Raw genomic sequence first — 17,778 nt, 5'->3', positions numbered from 1 at the left:
TTAAATGAAAATGAGCTGAGGCTGGCGGTGATGCAGAAGTAGCAGCGATCTGAGTTTCCCCGTGGCGTTAAACGCATGCAAGAAAAATGAATGAACGTACCTTCATCTCTCTATGAGTCCTCTAGGTGACCAGTGTAACGAATCCGAGGCTGCAAACAAAGGTTGGAGAAGCTGTTAGGCATCACAGACAGTGCCAACTTCAGTCTGCCACAACAAGACACGGTTATGTTATGATGACATCACTTGTTCTGCCACACTGCTGGGTGCCATGAAAAAGCTGGGCGGCAGACGCACACTTCCACATCGCTTAGAAAAACACATCGTCTGCACACGAAATCCCCTTGTGGGGATTTGGGGGTTTCATTCGGAACTGAGGCTGTGATTGATTTAAGGAAAGTTTAAATAATCCCAACTAATGCAAGAGGCTAATGATGTGTGCGTTCGAGCTCTCGAGCCACGGTCCCAAAAATATCTGTGTCGCAAAGTAAACCGTGGCAGGGCTGATCACTCTCATTCGCCGAGCCCTTAAAGCCGTTTATGTAATGCCCAGCGCGCTGTAGTCAGTCAGTCAGCAGTCAGACTTGGCTTGTGGCTACGAAGGGCGAGCAAACACAAAGTAACCAGTCGCCGATGAAAGCGACGACCCCCTCGTTCGGTCCACACATATGTACGGATAATGAAGAGGTTTAGGATAGAGCGAAAGGTACAGTAAACGCCGCACGGTGCTCGGTTCTTTGAGTACGGCAGCGTGGTGTGCCTCCTGTCTGCACTGCACTGACTATAGCAACACTACAGCAGAGGATGACGCCATTTCTGTAGCTGACAGTCGGCTAAAAAGGAGAACACTTCAGCGCACAAACACTGGAAATTGCGGGAACGGTGGTCGCAATTCACCTGCCCCCGTTCGAGCCATTTCTCTCCCGGAGACGAATCTCTCGTCTTTTTACGGGGGAAAAAACCTGCCCCGACACCGTTCATTTTCGTTTTCGCTTCTCCCCCTTGTCTCGGTGCGCCGCTCTCTGCGGAGAGTCCGCTCGACAGCAAAAATAGAGCGATAATAACACTGCTTATGGACAGGCAACACGGCCACCACACCAGACCTTTATACAAATGTCATTAAAGGCGAGTCGCAATAACAGCGTTAAGTTGAGCAAAGTGAGGATCGGCCGTGCAGCCCTGCTAGAAGTCACTTTGTTTCCTCACAAAATGTACTCTTTATCGAGTGCTCTGGCGTTTCGCTGACTGTTCACGGAGTAACGTTGAGTGAGGCTGCTTCTGACAAAGAAACAAGTCGACGAAACGGTTCGCAACAAGGTCAAGCTCGAGGAAGACTTGTAACGCGGCAACATCGCATTAATACCTACAGCATTTTTTATTGTTAGAGCAGAAGCCAAGGTCGCAGCCCTCATTTGTGGCGGTGAATGATCGCGGAGGATACAATGTCATCCGCCCCAGACAATTTGCTAGACCAGCCGCTGCAAGTGAGTGATTGACCACCGCCAACAATAATGCACACACACACATACACACACACACACACACACGGTCCGAGCCTCGACCGCATTTTCCCCTGTCCTAAAGCCCGGTGCTGTGATTAACTAAAACCCGTCGAGCCCATTTAAACCTCCTCAGTGATGATTTCTGCCCTGTCAGTTTGTCAGCGATGATGTTGCCAGTTAAGGAAATGTGCAAAATACTGGTCACGCACACACAGCGTAGAGAATAACACAAGTCCTCTCCGGCAGAGGGGAAATAGTCCACCTCGCATCTGGGAATATAACCACAACTGATCAAACGGATGAGCTCCTTGATCCAAGGTAGCTCATCTGGTCCAACCTACACTGGACAAGTCAACCGGGGGAAGCTAACGATACTGGGGTCACAAAAGAAAAGCCTGACAACGCAATTTACCTGTTAAATGACGACGTTTAGTCGCTGGTCGACAAATCACATCGTGCAGCGATGTCAAGCACATACAGGTCGCCACTGGTTTCGTGTAATATCACTTTTGACGGCTATTAGGGAACACTATGACAAGCGCAGCTCGACGACAGCCTCTCCGAGGATTCCTCCGCTCAACAACACAACACTCCGGTGCCTGTCCAGCAGGCTTGAAACTATTCAACCACGGAGTAGCATAACCTCTCACTGTGCTCATCAGCTTAATTTGGCTGGCTACAGCATAACTTTGTTATCGAGCTGACCCAAGTTTTTTTTCTGTATTCTCGGCCGTCAGCTTTTTGCTGTACAGTCGCCTAATTCATTCATTCCATAAAATCCCCCCACACACATCGCAGCATTAGTTAACAAGTTAGCTAACGTCAAGGTTGGCTTGGTAGCAGCAGGGAAGCAAGCTAACGTTAGTAAAATAATCAAAATTGCGATGGCTTGGCCGAACAAAAGCAGGCTTACCTATGCTGTCAAGTTGAGAAACACCAATGTTGTTCGACGAAAGTGTATTAGTAATCCATAGGAACATTTATGTGAAAAATCTGACAGGTTTTAACGTCGTCCGTTGGCCCCCAGTTGATGTTGGATGCGGATGGGTAAAAGTCGTTTTTGCAGAGCGCTGCTGTTTGCCTTGTTGAGTAGCTCCTCTAGCCTAGCTCTTTCTATGATCTTTACCCCGCCTCCTGAGAATGATTGACGTGTTTACTGACCCCGCCTCGCCTCTCCATTGGATCGCACAGTGAAGAGAAGCACGTGATTGGCTGAGGGAGGAGAAAAATATCCATGGCCAGGCGTAAGAAGTAATCCTACTGGGTGGTTCTCACAATACACAGAGGAGAAACACTGAAAAACTACAACACCCGATGTTGAAACACATGTGTGTTCGATATGTATTACAGACTTGCCCGACAGCACGGGGATGCGTTTGTCCGATTTACTTAACGGGCGGAAGCTTTTACCGGCCAATGTAGCAATATAATTGCAATGCACAATATGCGAGGCACCCATGTTACATTCCCCACCTACTCTGCGCCTGCTCTGTAACGCAGTCGAAGCATATATATGTAGCTCATCAACACTAGCTTGTCTGGAAAAGTGTTTAATGCGTAACGGTGACGGCACTAGCGTAGCTTAGCTTGTGGTGAATTAGCTAGTAACACACGGACCTGAAAATGATGTGAAAGTGTGGCTGTGGCATTCATGTCGTGTGCCTTAGTCGACCAGCGTCGGAGTGGATGTTTTTATTTTGAAAAGGAAAGAAAGAAAGAAATGCTCAACTGTGGCATACCGGCGCGTTTATGTTAGCCTGCTAATGCTAACTAACTAGCAGTCTGGCTAACAGGAAGACAGAACCGGCCAGTCAGCAGCCTGACAGACAGCAGCCAAGGTGGGTGGAGTTAAGAACACTGGACTGTACCTGAAGGAAGCTTTCACATTTGCATCACACCATTTTATTTTCTAAGCTCTGATGTGCGTGTGCAATTTGGGTGTGCAATTAATATTGTCGTTTAAGTTATTTTAAGAAACGGGGAAATTGAAGGGATGTACATTGTCAACGTGATGGGAAAACTTAAACTTCACTTTTCAAAAACTTCTAAAAATTAATAATTTAAAAAAATCTCTTTTTTTTTGGTTGAGTCTCACTGTCACAAAATTTCAGAGTGTACATATGGAATAGATATAATTGAACTGAGAGGTGGCTGTGTTTTAAAGTGAAATTGGCATATCTAATGAGAAATTGCCTAGATTTTGATTATTCCACTCGCTAGGCACTTGTTGCAGACCAGATGAGAGTAAACATTGCATTTATTACCTATTTGTTTCAGCTTCAAACCAAATAATGTTGACTGTTCAACTGAAGTTGTGGAATTATACTGCACTGGAATTACCACTTAATCAAGTTTATTTCAAAGCTGTCTTCAATAATACATTTATACCTATTAATCTAGTAGCTCTCCATCTACACGCTAGGCTGTGACAGTTTTTCAAAAGCAATGATGACTCTGTGAATAACATTACCTGACAAGAGATCAGGTCTGCCAAATATAATATTGCACTGCCTAAAGTCCATGGCAGTCTGATAATTTAATTATGATGAGTAGCTGTGAGGCTGTGCATCAGTGTCAGAGGCAGAGCTGCAGTGAATTGATTCCTTTTTGAACAGAAGTTAGTTTGCTAATATTATTTTCTCAAGATAAAAGTTTCAAACTTTTTTTTAGGTGCATTAGTTTATAGATGTTTATAATGTGACTGGGTGTAAATTATGTAGTCTGGGCAATTTATGAAATGAAACCTAAACTGCCATCTTATGTGAGGAATAAGTCATTTTTTGAGCTAGCTGCCACAGACTGCCCCGCCTCTCTATTTTTATTGCTACATCACCCGTCACCAGTTTCTGTGATTCACCAGTAATGTGATTGTTTTAACCTATCCAATCATGTGATAAATGTGTCATCATGCACAAGGGGATTTCATGATTCTGCACGTGTCTGGCGCAGGGTGCATTACATCATGAAAATATTTCATCTGATTTATTGAAGCCTCCTATTTTCTTGTTTGGTTTAGATGAGTGAGAGCATGTTTAAGGTAAAGCATTACAAGCGTGTTACTTTTGCATTTCCTGTCTCTCAATTATGTGCTTATTTAAAAGGAGAGTACAATGAGTGGGTGAAAGTATCACTCACAAATGATAGCCACACAATTCCTGTGTGTTATGCTAAATGTGTTGCAGCATTGCACAGTTTTGTATCTGATGTCAGTTACACCAAGCTGGCTTTCCAGCCTGACAAAGTTTTTGTCATGTCAACACACTCCTTTCTGCAATCTCTTCAACCACAGCTCTGTCTACCCAACACTGGTTCCCCAATCTGTCAGTCAATAGCCAGCTTCTAGTTTGGTGCTGAGAAATAACAGATACAAGACAACAAGCAACAAGAACACACCACAAGCATTCACTAATAACAATTTTACACATCTTCTGTTTACTCTAGTGTGCTTGTGGATTTGCACCAAGCCTTTTAACTGTGAGGACTCAGTAATATCACTGTTTTTTCTGTAAGCCAGCTCACAATCAACAACGGGCTAGAGGAATGACTGACTTTTGTGGTTTGAAACTGGTGCCATGCCAGTTCAGAAAGCCACATGTTGTTATCTAATCTAAGTAATAAAGTAAAGTAAATAATAATCTCTTAGTTTAGGGAATGGATTTCTGAATTGCTCAATGGCTCATATTTTTGGAACTAATTGTTTACTGTTATGAGACTACGGATAAACAACAGCTTGAAGATGTTAAATGAAGTGCAAATTGTATTTCTTTTGTACTTTGTCTGTGTTGCTCTTCATTGTCATTTCACATTCAAGTCTTGAGAGATTAACACTTGGAAAATTGTTGCTTTCCATTTTTGGAGTTTCACGTGGGTGACACTGAACATACCATTACTTTACAAATGTTCCGTGAACTAGTCAGTTTCCACATGTGAATTAACAAATTGAATATTTAGAACAAAAATTCACCTCTTTCTTCATTATTCAAAACAAATTGCCTCCCGCATCCCAAACAACATTAGATTGCCATACCCTCGAGGCTGTTCATTTTTATTCAAAAATGATGCTGTCTTCAACAACTGCATTTTGCATTTCCTTACTTTTTCCTCCAATATAGATTTGTGTAAGTTTGAAGCAATGGACAGTGACTCGCAAGCGGCCTCTGAGCGAATTCTGCTGGAGCCATACAAGTACTTGTTGCAGCTGCCAGGTGAGTCTTTTCCATGTCATTGACTGCCGAGTGGCGGAAGAGGTGGGGACACACAGACATGTAGCTAAAAGGTCATTGAAAGCCATGTGTGGATGCTAGACATCTTGTTAGTCACACTGGATCATAGCATCAGCAAAATGCCTCAAATGATGAATGTGATGTCTGCACACTGCAGACATAATCACAAAAAACATGCACCCAACATTTACCATCAATCTCACAATATGAGACGGGATGTCTCGTAAGTTGTTCATCTTGATCAATGCTAACACCCAATCTTTTTGTTATTACGAGGTGTTGATTAATTTCATATAAGGGTGCATATATGTTACTGCTGTGGCACAGAAGCCTTGAATTTAAAGGGAGTTCAGTTAATCCGTTGTAACTTATATATTTGAGTTTTTAACTGACTTTGTTTTACAGAGCACATTTGGAACACAATTATGACAACTGACTGACATGGTTCCTAAAAATCAAATCTGTGTTTTGGCAGCAGCATATGGTCTCACCATGTTAAAGATGTTATTATGTTAACATTTCAATATAAAAACAGTAGATGACAATTTGAACATGAACAGATTTGTCTTATAAAATCTAGTCATATTTAAGGCTGTATTTTATACAACATGACTCCAAATAGAAATTAAACAGAGAAGTTTGAGAAATTAGAATTTAAATACCCAGAAGTGAGCAAGCTGTGCGTACTTCTGTAAATGTTTAACATCCCAGCTTTCTTGAGTCTAATTCCTCTTGACAGAGAGCTCATGTGCTGCTGTTTAGGAGACCGACATAATTTGCTTCTTCAGTTTTGATTGGTCACTCTTTGTCAGTGGAGAAGTAACTGACCTAACATCAGAATTTTATTTGGGTAAATAGGGCAAGTCCTAAGAGTCTCAGTGAGTTGGGGTGTTTTCCTTTGTGACAGTGCCACTGTGTCATTCAAGCTCATAAAATACAATTATTTTAAAGTCTTGCAACAGACCCTCTCCCTAAAGGAAAATTTCTTTTTGTCATAGTTTTGGCAAACATAGCTATAGGTTGGCATGCAATTGCACTAATCCATGTCAGTGTTTAGATTGTGGATGTGAGCACTCAGCTGGAAATGGCTTTACAACAGAATCCAATAGGGTCAAAGAGATACTCCCCTTACACCTTGTCTTTGAACAGCAGAAAACTTCCTGTGCTTCATTTAAGGCAGCTGGAGGACTTTTCTTTTTTGACTTCCTGACAGTTGACAGTTCCTCTAGCCAGGTCACATCCCAACCCGCTGTTGCCAAAACAGAGTTGTGTGCCTAGGCAAGTTTAACTCTGAATTAGTTCTCCAGTAGAAGAAGAAAGAACAGAGTTGATGTTCATGATGTTAATAACTACTTGGGATAGGTTGGATTGAAATATTTCACAGTGTGTGCGAGGCTGGTATTTTTTGGTCTCACTGGACCCTGTTGCAAAGCTGTTTCTTGCAGAGCGCTCTATGTTTACAACAGTGAGGATGTGATCGGTGTCATGTTTACCCGGTTATATTGGCTGAAGTTATGACAATAAGTTCTAAAAGTGTTTTCGAAACGGGGGCGGTACCACCCCCCAGGGGGAGTTCAGAGAACATTGAGGGGCACTGGAAGCAATATTTTTGAAAGAGGGTCGATATGTGTGTATCATCTCAAAAAATTTCACCAACATGCTATGTACGGTGTCAGCGCCGGAAAATGGATGCTATCTTCGTTTGTATTCCCCGTGGAGGAAATTTAACAAGCTTTCTTCCTCTTCAAGCATTCATTTCTCCCGAGGATACACAGTGAACACTGTGTTATTGCCATTGTTACAAATTTTCAAAGAGGGATATTCCACTGTTGACTTCATGTGTAATCAACTTAGCTTCTATCATTCAGACACACAATATAACACTATTCTAAAACCAGACACCTGCCACCTGACAAGCTGAGTCACAGCTCCACCGTCATGCGCCTTAATTCCAGCAAAGACGTGGGAGGTTACGTTGCAACGTTCTTAAAAAGTTGACAGGGCTCAAAGAAAGCCATATTTAAAGCCACCAAGAGTGGCAAGAACAGGGTCGGGAACCAGGAAGGACACTCATGCTATCTATGTGTACAAGGTGCTGAAGTAGGTCCAACCTGACACCGGCATCTCTTCCAAGGCCGTGGGCATCATGAAGTCCTTTGAGAGTGATATATTGCAGTCTGTTGCCAGTGAGTCCTCTAGTCTGGCTCACTACAACCAGCGCTCCAACCCCACCTCCAGGGAGATCCAGACCACTGTCTGCCTGCTGCTGCCCAGAGAGCCAACCAAGACCAGTGTCTGAGGGAACAAAGGCCGTAACCATGTGCACCAGCTCCAAGTAAACTTAGTGTTAAGCCCAACAACACAAAGTCTGCTCTAAAATATTTTGCCTTCCAGTTTTTCCTTTATTAGCAGGCTGCTCTTGGTTTCCGTTTGCACAAAAGAAAGAATTCTTTTATTTTTTGGCAATTCTGATTAGCTGCTGTTTGTGATCAGTAACAAGACCTAATCAAATTTGAATGTCAAACTTCTAACAATTACATTTGTTTAGCACTTATAAATACAGAGTCATTTGTATTTACATGGCCTTTTTGCTCCCTGGGAAACTAATGATAATGCTGTTCCAGCTGTCCAGTTAAATCAAATCTGTTATTTAATATTTGATTCCATATTTTTTTCACGATTTGACAGAATAGTAATCAAAATTAGGATTCAGGGAGGACAGTTAGCCTACGTCTTGTTTGATCAAGGCCACTAAGGGACCTGTATAAATGATAGGGTTGGGAAGGTTGAGAACTATTGTTCTATGTAATTTTTGTTGAAAGTTCAGTCTCTCTGGGAATATGTAGCTACCGCCCACCAGCTGTGTTGATATAGACCTCAACAAAGTGTTCATTCTCAAATATCAGTGACATAAGGACTCAAAGAAATACTAATGTCAGCAAAGCCTACGCAGTAACACACCATTTTTCAATGTAGAATGAGCTGATGATTTGCAATAGTATTCATTGTGAAGGATGCAATTTAGACATATCGTTGTCTTCCTTTCTATACTACAGCACATATGTTTTTGACTATTAAAACAGTTTAACTTTTGTTTTCTGCTCTCTTCTCAGGAAAGCAAGTGAGGACAAAACTATCCCAAGCATTTAACCACTGGCTTAATGTTCCAGAGGACAAACTGCAGGTGAGAAATCAGCCATTTCAAGCCTCTTAACATTCAGAGTTGTCTGATGTTTATTGTTGCAGATGGGTCCACGAAGGTGAAATGATGCTGTGCTCATTCCGAATAGGCAATTTATTTTGTAATGCAGCCAGAGAGTTCTGTCAGCTGAGTTGTTCCAAACTGAATGTAAATGTAAAGCCAGGATATAGAGCGTAGAGCATCCATGATTGATTACAGGAGGTTGTTAATGCAGCTGAGGATCAAGTGGAATGAAATGAAAAAGCCGGAGCTATGCTTTTAGAAACAGAACAGTTACCCTCTTCTATATTTGTTTGATCTGTAGGTTGAAAATTGCAGCTTTCCTCTAGCACTGATTTCATGAATTGTTGATATTGGATGCATTTCTGCCTATATAGATGGCGCGTATACTCACTTTTAAAGAGCTTAGTCTTGAGTAAGAACAGTAAGTGCTAAGTTTGTCTGTGGTTTGGTTCAGTTTTTCAGAGTGGGCCAATCAGAGCTCTCTGCTCTCTACCTGAAAATGGCTACTTGTGGCTGTTGCCAACAAGATTAAGACTGAAGTGAGACTGAGACATACAGTAAAGTCGTGGAACCAAAAGCTAAAACAAGAGGCTAATAAAGGCCAAAAAGCTGCATAGAGCTGCAGAGCTGGGTGATACAGTGATTCGTTGTGGGCTTGTCAGCTGTTTCAGAGATGATTGTGAGGTTTGACTGCTTTAAGGCACAGCCCAGTAGCCCGTTACCAGACCTCTGAATTGCCGCCCACATCACACATTCTTTGGAGAGATTGAAAAAGGTCTGGCGTTGCTCTGGTGAATGAATGTTTAGCCAGTTGGAGAAACAACCAAGCTCATCAGTGGCTTTGTGGGTTAAGATTACAGTTGATGTGACTAACAACGCCAAACTGTGTCAGATCAGGCCATCTTGTGTTCTGTACACATTTCTTCATTACCACAGTCCACACCTCCAGAACAGAACAGCGGAGCCTCTTTCAAACTTGAATAAAAAATAATGAAGGAACAATTTACACACAAATGCAGCCTGAAATGAATTAAATAGGTGTAGCTAATATTTAAAAAAAATCACTGATTGTATTTTGCTACCTAAATCACGAAGTATCATTCAAACTATGGCACTGATGACGTCCTGCCCACTGTTGATTTATTCATAACACTTGCACCATTTGCTCTCTATTGTTCATTTTCAAAAGGCACTTTCTGTTGCATCTACTGTTTCATCTCAGGGTGTCTACTCATGACTCAGGGCTTTTTCAAGTTGCTCAGTGGTGGCGCGTTAATAATAGCTTTATTTGATAATATTACAAAGAGCACTTCTCAATTTTGTTTAAAAGAACACAAAACAAGATGAAAGTGAAACAATGTCAGCTAGCTAGCTATTGTTGGCTACAATACAAACAAAAGTGCTATACAACAGAAACATAATATAGTCTTCAAAGGCTTTCAAGCAGAGAAGGGAAACCTGCCCACTAAAACTGTATTTTTACCATTTCCATAAAGGTTAACAACATTTTGATGTATGTTCTCTCACTTCTGCTTTTAAATCTTAGAAAGTTTCAGATTGCCTCTGAGTCTGGTCATGATGGGTTTTGCTTAGACTGTATTTTGTGTTTAACTGTTAGTATCCATATGTTTTGACAGTTTATAGTGTCCATACCTGAAATAAGTTTTGTTTTGGGTTGGGAATGTGCCTGACCACTTGTACAAATAATGTGCACTGAAGTCACGTCGCTGCATTGTCATTCATACCAGCTTCTGTTTCCTGTTTTGGCGCTTGCATCCAGGACACGTCTTTGTCTTTATGGGTTTGTATGGATGCTGGTCATGTGAAACCCAACCCCCCTCCTCTTCTTCCTACTACTACTACTACCTACTACTGCAGTGTCATCTGCCACCTTACCTTCTCCTCTTAATATTCCTCTGCATCGTCTGAAAAGATCAAAAATCTATTCAAACAGAGTTTCTAACAAGGATGAGTGGTGTCTCTGGTGGGAGTGAAAGCAAGACTTCCCTGTGAGTTGAGGTGGTCTTTAAATTGTATTCACAAAGCATTTTAACTGATTGCATGTGAGCTGTTGTCAAGCAAATTGCTGCAAAATTGATTCCCAGACTCTAAAGCATTGTATTTTCTCCCAGAGTCACATTAGATTTGTCTGTAAATTTGGATGGAAAACGGAAGACACCAAATTGGTTCTAATGACCGCAAAGGAAATTGCATCAGTTGCAATAGTTGTTTCTAATACAGGGGTTTCCCTGAATATGCTTGAGCTGGTTGTCAGGATATTTTAGGATAAGATAAGATGAGATTCATCCCCAGCTGGAGAAATTTGAGTGTTACAGGCAGCAAGCAATAGCAGTAGTAATAACAACAGAACAGAAAAATACAACATACAAAATAAAAGTTGACTATATATATGTACATTTTATACAAGAACTATAGAGATCTAAAAGAAAAATATATATTGCCACAAAAGATCTATCAAAAATATTGCCGTAAAAAATATACTGCCAGAAATTTGACGGGAATTTCACAGTTTTAACAGAAAAATGAAAATGTGTAGGTCATGGTTTCAGATACAGTCTGTTCCTGATGGTGCTGTAAATGAGAGTGAGAAGGAAATATTTGGCAGCATTTAGGGACTGTTTGTGTAGTTTAAGACATACTGCACCCACATTAATCTCCAACGAGAGGCTACTGCTTCTTCAGCTCCTTGTGTCCCTGATCACCTCCGTGAGCAAAGGATTAGCATGATTCAAGTACCAGGCAAGCGTACGCCTCCGCTCATCCATTACAGTGTTGTAACATCTTGTTGAATGCTGCCTGATTAGATTGCAACAGACATATTGAAGCACATACACAGATAGCAGGCTGATAGGCATCACTGCTTTTCCTCCGAATTAATTTCAGACTAGCCATTTAGGATTTATTGGTTTTATTGAGCAGGACCCTCCCCACTGTCCGCTTAGGGAGATCAGGCCATTGACCTTATTCTACTGAGAGCATTAGCATTGTTACGGCTGAATTCTGGTCCAGTGTCCGGCGATGAAGATACGGAGACTAATCTGTGTTTTCTGAATCTACATGCCACTGCAGAATGCTAAGTGTTGAGCCTGTCAGGTCTCATTAGGTTTGCTGTTCAACAGGTCTCCCTTTGTCCTGAATGTTTTATAAACCCTCCCACAAATAGAGGAATTCTGGTTCTGCAGCGAAGCTCAGAGGCGGCGCTGTTGTCTCCTGTGGTCATTTCATCTTCCAGTGCACAATAAAAGTCTTGCCCAGATCTGATGACTGGTTTCCGGCCTCTATAAGAAAAGTAGGTGCATGCATGCAAAAGAGTAATTAAGTTGTCGGGCTCTTCTCAGGAATATTATAGATCAGTGCTGTCATGTCAGCCCTCCTCCTGCCACAGCATCCATCTCACACGTTGCATCAGTAGAGATGTATTTAATTTCAGCTTTCACACTGCTACTATTACAGTGGGTTGTATGTCTTCAAATAAATAAATCGCGTTTGCAGAAGAAGTCAAGGGTGCGACTCAACGTTCAAAGTGGCATTTGTGAATATTTTCACATTTTACACGCTGCTGTTTCCTGACAGGAGTGCTGACATTTTCAATGCAGGAGGATATATGAACGTGGAGGCCGCAGTGGCATGTTACCTTAGAGTTTTCAGTTTGACTGATCAGTTTTTGAGATTAAACTATAGATGTCAGATTGTAACCAAATCTCTTTGTTCTGCTGATAATTCCTCTTCAGATAGAATTTCCTTGTTCTGGTACATCGGGCAGTTAAGGTTTAAATTTACCTCACATACTGAGACTGCCTCCCCATATGATTAGCTCCATCTCCCCCCTCACTCTTTCTGTGTGTATGTGTGTGTGCGTGTGTGTGTAGTAGCTCTGTAAACTCCTGCTGAACCCAACATACAGACTCCTCTCGTCATCATTAGCACACTGCTGCCAAGAAGTCGCCACCATGGAAACAACCGTGCCTTCAGATAGATGGAGGCAGTGACAGTGGCACACTGTCTCATTCATTCGCCAATGAATTTTTTATCAAGCCCCCATACGCGCTCCTCCACAGTGTAGTACAGCACAGCTCGTGGAGGTTTGGGAAATTCCCCTTGTACACATCAGTTGCCTTGCGGCCTTTAGCTGTCTTCCTCCTGGTCTTTGACAACATAGAAAGGTTAGTTTTTCGTCTGTCTTCTTTCCTCTACTGGCAAAACATGTGTCATTCATGAGAGTGTCTCAGGTTCAGACCATCCTGTAGGTTATAATGTGACTGATGCAGAGTGAGACTATAATGCAGCTGCCTCCATGAGAAAATAACTAGGGACTGGGTCACAGGTTAACATGTCAAATATGATGTGCAGCAGCGAGGGTAGTGGAAGCATACGGTTTCATGGTATACCAGGGTATGACATTTGATTGTTGTCATACCATGTTACATTTTCGTACCTATGGTTTCAAATTCTCCCATATTAGTGTTAGTTAAAAAGATGGATTCTATCATATTAGTGCTTTTTTAAAAAATATCAGACACAATACTTTGTGAAATTATAAATTATGATTTATTCAACCAAAAAAAAGTTTGTATTCCTTTAAGGGACATTGGAACTGATATTATTATTATTATTGTTAATATAAGTAATAGTGTTGTACAGTGAGACAGTGGTATTTACAGAGATGGTTGTCATACTGTGAATATTTCATACTGTTGCAACCCTAAGTAGCAGCTCATGAATGCAAACAAGTCAAATTTCTAGATACAACCTGCAATGTGTCAGAGGGTTATCATTACATGGAGCAGATAAGAGGCTGTGACAACAGCAGATTGTATTGCAGTAAAGCCTGGATCAGGCTAGAAAGTGCATCTGTAATACATTTGCACCATAGCGTTTTCTCCAGGAGGCAGTTTGGCTGCAGTAGTTAACCAGACACATCCTGACACATCTCATCTCGTCATCATTGAAGTTATTAGATGACAGACCTAACAACAGCCACACTCGTTAAATATATTACCTTTGCTGAAATCACTCTTCTGCTCTTTTCCCTAAACGCTAATGTTTTATATCCTAAAAGTATCAATTCTTTATGATGACAGTGAAGGTGTTGTTTCAAGTCAGGTGACCTGCCACCTCTGTAAAACACTGCAAGAAAACCCTGTATTGTAAAGGAGTTGATCAGTTAAGGGCTCCACTATCTGCACTGGGGAAAACTGCCCTCAGCTGCACCACACAGCATCAAAAACAATACAAGACAATTGATGAGGACATACAGAAGGGACACGGCGTCAGCAAACAACATGATTTAAAAAAAACCCAAACATATAAAACAGAAGTCCCAGATTAAGATTTTACTGCGGCTTCTTGAGCATTTATTTTTGGTAGGACATCTGCAGTATTTTCTTATATTTGCACTGTAAAGCTGCTGTTCTAGATGAATGAGTGTGCATGTTTGAATGACACAATCTAGCAGGCGCGGTGTGTAATCATGTGGGATGAACATGTTAAAACCTTGGCCAGACTTCAACAGTGCTGCAGTCTGACTCAGGTGTACTTGTAGTAGGTTAGCACCTACTATAGTCCCTCTAAGTGAGACAGGTTTATGCACACACCTAACTGACTTGTCTGCTTCAGAGTTATTTCTCTTCAATATATTGGACTCAGTGCACTCATTTCTTGTGAGGGAGTCTCTGCATTCTTAAAGGACCGCTGATTGTAGCTTTGGCAAACAGTGAGTTTCTGAGTCAGTAACCTCCGGTGATAATCAATGAAGTCCTGCGGAGTAGTGAAGGCTTTTGGCACTTAAACAGCAGCATCACACAGCAACAGCCTGACTAGTTCAAAGCATGGTTGGAGAGCCTAGACACTCAAGGACCAAAACTTGAAAATTGTTGGTGCTTGTGTTTGGGTTTGATAGCTGCTGTTGTTTTCTGAGGCTGTTTTGATGTGAATTTTGTGCTCGTATCCCTTTATCCTGACGGGGAAGTTCACAGAGACTGCAGGCTTTTTGCAACAACCTCTGAATCCTTTAGTATGTTTTTGCCTGCATAATGTCTCGTTTATGTGTGCATTCAGTGCCGCTTTACCCACAACCCCCCTCTCGCGTAAGTGGCTGACTGAGGCTGCAGGGCGGGTGAGAGTTGGGACCCTGCAGAAGGAAAGGATGTGTTTGTCGGATAAACTGCTCAACTGGCCCAGCCTTGGCCATCTGCCTGACCCACTGAGCCTCTCTTTGTGCTTCCCCAGCCCCATGCAAACAGCTTTCATTACCGGGCCACACCACTTGTCTTTTAAATCAGCGGAGCACTCCAGCAGGCTGCACGGCCAGCTCGAGACAGCAGACACCTGATGGCAACTCTGGCTGTTTTGTGTCACACATGGACTTGAAACAAAGCCATTTTTGGTTGGTTGAGGCTGAAGGACACAGGAAGTTTACTATGGAGCTGTGTGCTCCAATGATAAATGACTGCTGCAATTTCAGCAAGCAAAGCATCTACGTAGAACATGCGCTGCTCCATATTGCTGAAAAAGTCTCAACAAGAACTTATCCATTGTCTCATCACAGCAGTGCATAAGTGTTAATGTTGACCCTGTTGGAGCTTGTTGTCATTTATGGCTTAAGTTAAGTGCTGAGCCCTGGTGAAAGTGTGCTAAGCCCTGTAGTGTCACATGTAATTGCTCAACCATGTGAACACATCTCCTCTAAGCTCATCGAGCTGCTCTGGCTCTCTGAATTTTACAGCACACGAGATAAAACCGACCGTGGTCAATTTCTGAATGTGAATGTGAAACAGCAACAGTATGGAGTGTGCCTCTGCTGAGCTCACTCCCTCTCAATGACTACCTGGTTTGGTTCAGCAACAACTATTTTGCCTGCTGATGAAGACTCTTGCCAGTGGAGCAGCGAAGGCAAGAGTGTAGACATGGCACCCTCTGCTGTATACAAGTTGTAATGCATAATTTACACAGAGCTCCTGAAAACCTGTCTGTTACAAGTCAAGAGAAGGGAAAAGCAAGTTTTCTCACTGTATGCATCATCATATCAGCTCCTGAAAGCTAGTACAGCAAAACTCAAAGTCATTAATTACTATGAAAAAGAAAATATGATGAAGTGGGTTTTTTTCAGGCACAGTAATTCTCAAACTATTAATTCATGTCTGCATGGACGAGGTTTGATGAGGTTTGTTTGTCTTGTTCAGGTGATCATCGAGGTGACTGAGATGCTACACAACGCCAGCTTGCTCATTGATGACATTGAGGACAGCTCCAAGCTGCGGCGGGGCTTCCCCGTGGCCCACAGCATCTATGGCATTCCCTCCGTCATTAACTCGGCCAACTACGTCTACTTCTTGGGGTTGGAGAAGGTGCTGACTCTGGAGCACCCCGAGGCTGTCCGAGTGTTTACCCGACAGCTGCTGGAGTTGCACCGCGGCCAGGGCTTGGACATTCATTGGAGGGACACCTACACCTGTCCCACTGAGCAGGAGTACCGCAACATGGTGCTGCAGAAAACCGGAGGTCTCTTTGGCCTGGCTGTCGGTCTAATGCAGCTCTTCTCAGACTGGAAACAGGACCTGAAACCCCTCCTGGACACACTAGGCCTCTTCTTCCAGATCCGCGACGACTACGCCAACCTGAGCTCTCGCGAGTACAGCGAGAACAAGAGCTTCTGCGAGGACCTGACCGAGGGCAAGTTCTCTTTCCCCACCATTCATGCCATTTGGTCGCGTCCGGAGAGCACCCAGGTGCAGAACATCCTGAGACAGCGCACAGAGAACATGGACATCAAGCGATACTGCGTGGACTACCTGGAGAAGGTCGGCTCGTTTGCCTACACCCGTCAGACTCTGCGGGACCTGGAGGTGGAGGCCTACCGCCTCATCAGGGAATTTGGGGGAAACCCTCAACTGGAGAGCCTTGTCAAACACCTCAGCCAAATGCATCATGAGGCCGAAGCCACAGCAGAGTCCAGCGCTGAGCCACACTCAAGCCACAACCACTGACCTCATCCACCTGTGACTAGCCCCTGCACACTCTGCTAACACAGAAGCTCTGCTAACGCACTGACGCAGACATTTTCTGCTCAACACACATACCCGTATGTTACATTCACAAACTACTCTGAGTCACAATGAATCATTAAACTTGAACATTCGAATTCTGGTAGACAGCCACGGCCGTGTTCAGCGGCGACGAGACCGCAAAGCCGCCCCAAACCGTTGCCTCTCTCTTGTGTGCTGGATGGCATCCTTCAAGTGTTGCTTAACAAAGAATGCATCAGCAATTTTTGTATCCAAGTGTAGCTGTGCTGTCAGTGGAAGAAATCAGTTAAACTAGAAACTAACTTTTTATGGTTTAAGGCTTTTCTGAATGGGGAAAAAATAACAAGATGGCAGCAGATCTTAACAGCCTTCCTTTTGACGTGCACTACAGTGCATATACATGTATTTTTTATGTTTTGTCACCAAATGAAAATTGAGTGAATGCTGGGCGTTGTTTTTTTCTGATGTCCCTGTCTCGATTGTATGTCGTGTGATTTGGAGGATCTTTAATCATTAAGCCGCCAGAGTGCCAATCCTGTAGAAAAGATCTCTGCAATTCAATTGTCTACTTGTTATGTAACATGCTGGCATTATATGCAAAGTAGCGCTCTCGCTGTTCATACTCGGCTGTATACGAATACTTTGTTGATGCTTTGGCTTATCGGCAGACTGTTTCCAGCTGGTTCAGATTCAACACAGCTCTTCACACCTCTCATATTTTTTTAGGGTGATCACCTTCGAAATTTGTTAGTAGACACTGCTGCAGTTGACAACTCATCTATTGAATAAAAAACTTTTGAAGATGA

At 42.7% G+C, this 17,778-nt stretch overlaps 2 protein-coding genes across 7 annotated transcripts in view; one reads left to right on the top strand and one right to left on the bottom strand.

The window, feature by feature from the left end:
- The window catches only part of arid4b (AT-rich interaction domain 4B), a 37,485-nt gene extending 34,915 nt beyond the window's left edge, over positions 1-2,570 (bottom strand). For 3 of the 4 annotated variants that reach the window (XM_041947313.1, XM_041947315.1, XM_041947316.1), the window contains exons 1-2: positions 2,413-2,570; positions 101-149 (exon numbers count right to left, since the gene is read on the bottom strand). In XM_041947313.1, coding sequence (XP_041803247.1) covers positions 101-106 — 6 coding nt within the window. In that variant the 5' untranslated portion in view covers positions 107-149; positions 2,413-2,570. Of the gene's footprint in view, positions 1-100; positions 150-894; positions 971-2,412 lie in introns of those variants that run through there. The other variant, XM_041947314.1, reaches the window with a different exon arrangement.
- A 483-nt stretch (positions 2,571-3,053) lies between these two features.
- Positions 3,054-17,778, top strand: ggps1 (geranylgeranyl diphosphate synthase 1). 3 transcript variants are annotated; one of them, XM_041947395.1, is made up of 4 exons: positions 3,054-3,337; positions 5,612-5,704; positions 8,836-8,906; positions 16,130-17,778. In XM_041947395.1, the coding sequence occupies exons 2-4, from the start codon at positions 5,632-5,634 to the stop codon at positions 16,931-16,933; spliced, it is 948 nt and encodes a 315-aa protein (XP_041803329.1). In that variant the 5' UTR covers positions 3,054-3,337; positions 5,612-5,631; the 3' UTR covers positions 16,934-17,778. The 3 variants fall into 3 exon arrangements, with proteins under 3 accessions (XP_041803329.1, XP_041803330.1, XP_041803331.1); XM_041947396.1 differs by having other exon boundaries at positions 7,815-8,906; XM_041947397.1 differs by lacking the exons at positions 3,054-3,337; positions 5,612-5,704 and adding an exon at positions 5,717-8,057.

This window comes from Chelmon rostratus, chromosome 11, assembly GCF_017976325.1.
Source record: "Chelmon rostratus isolate fCheRos1 chromosome 11, fCheRos1.pri, whole genome shotgun sequence".
Taxonomy (NCBI): domain Eukaryota; kingdom Metazoa; phylum Chordata; class Actinopteri; order Chaetodontiformes; family Chaetodontidae; genus Chelmon; species Chelmon rostratus.
Note: the sequence above shows the minus strand (reverse complement) of the source record. Positions and strands in the feature narration are given on the sequence as shown.

Coding starts and splice junctions, on each gene's coding strand:
- ggps1 (XM_041947395.1), top strand. CDS start 5,632: ATGGACAGTGACTCGCAAGCGGCCTCTGAGCGAATTCTGCTGGAGCCA. Junction 5,705..8,835: donor GTACTTGTTGCAGCTGCCAG/GTGAGTCTTTTC, acceptor CTCTCTTCTCAG/GAAAGCAAGTGAGGACAAAA. Junction 8,907..16,129: donor TTCCAGAGGACAAACTGCAG/GTGAGAAATCAG, acceptor TGTCTTGTTCAG/GTGATCATCGAGGTGACTGA.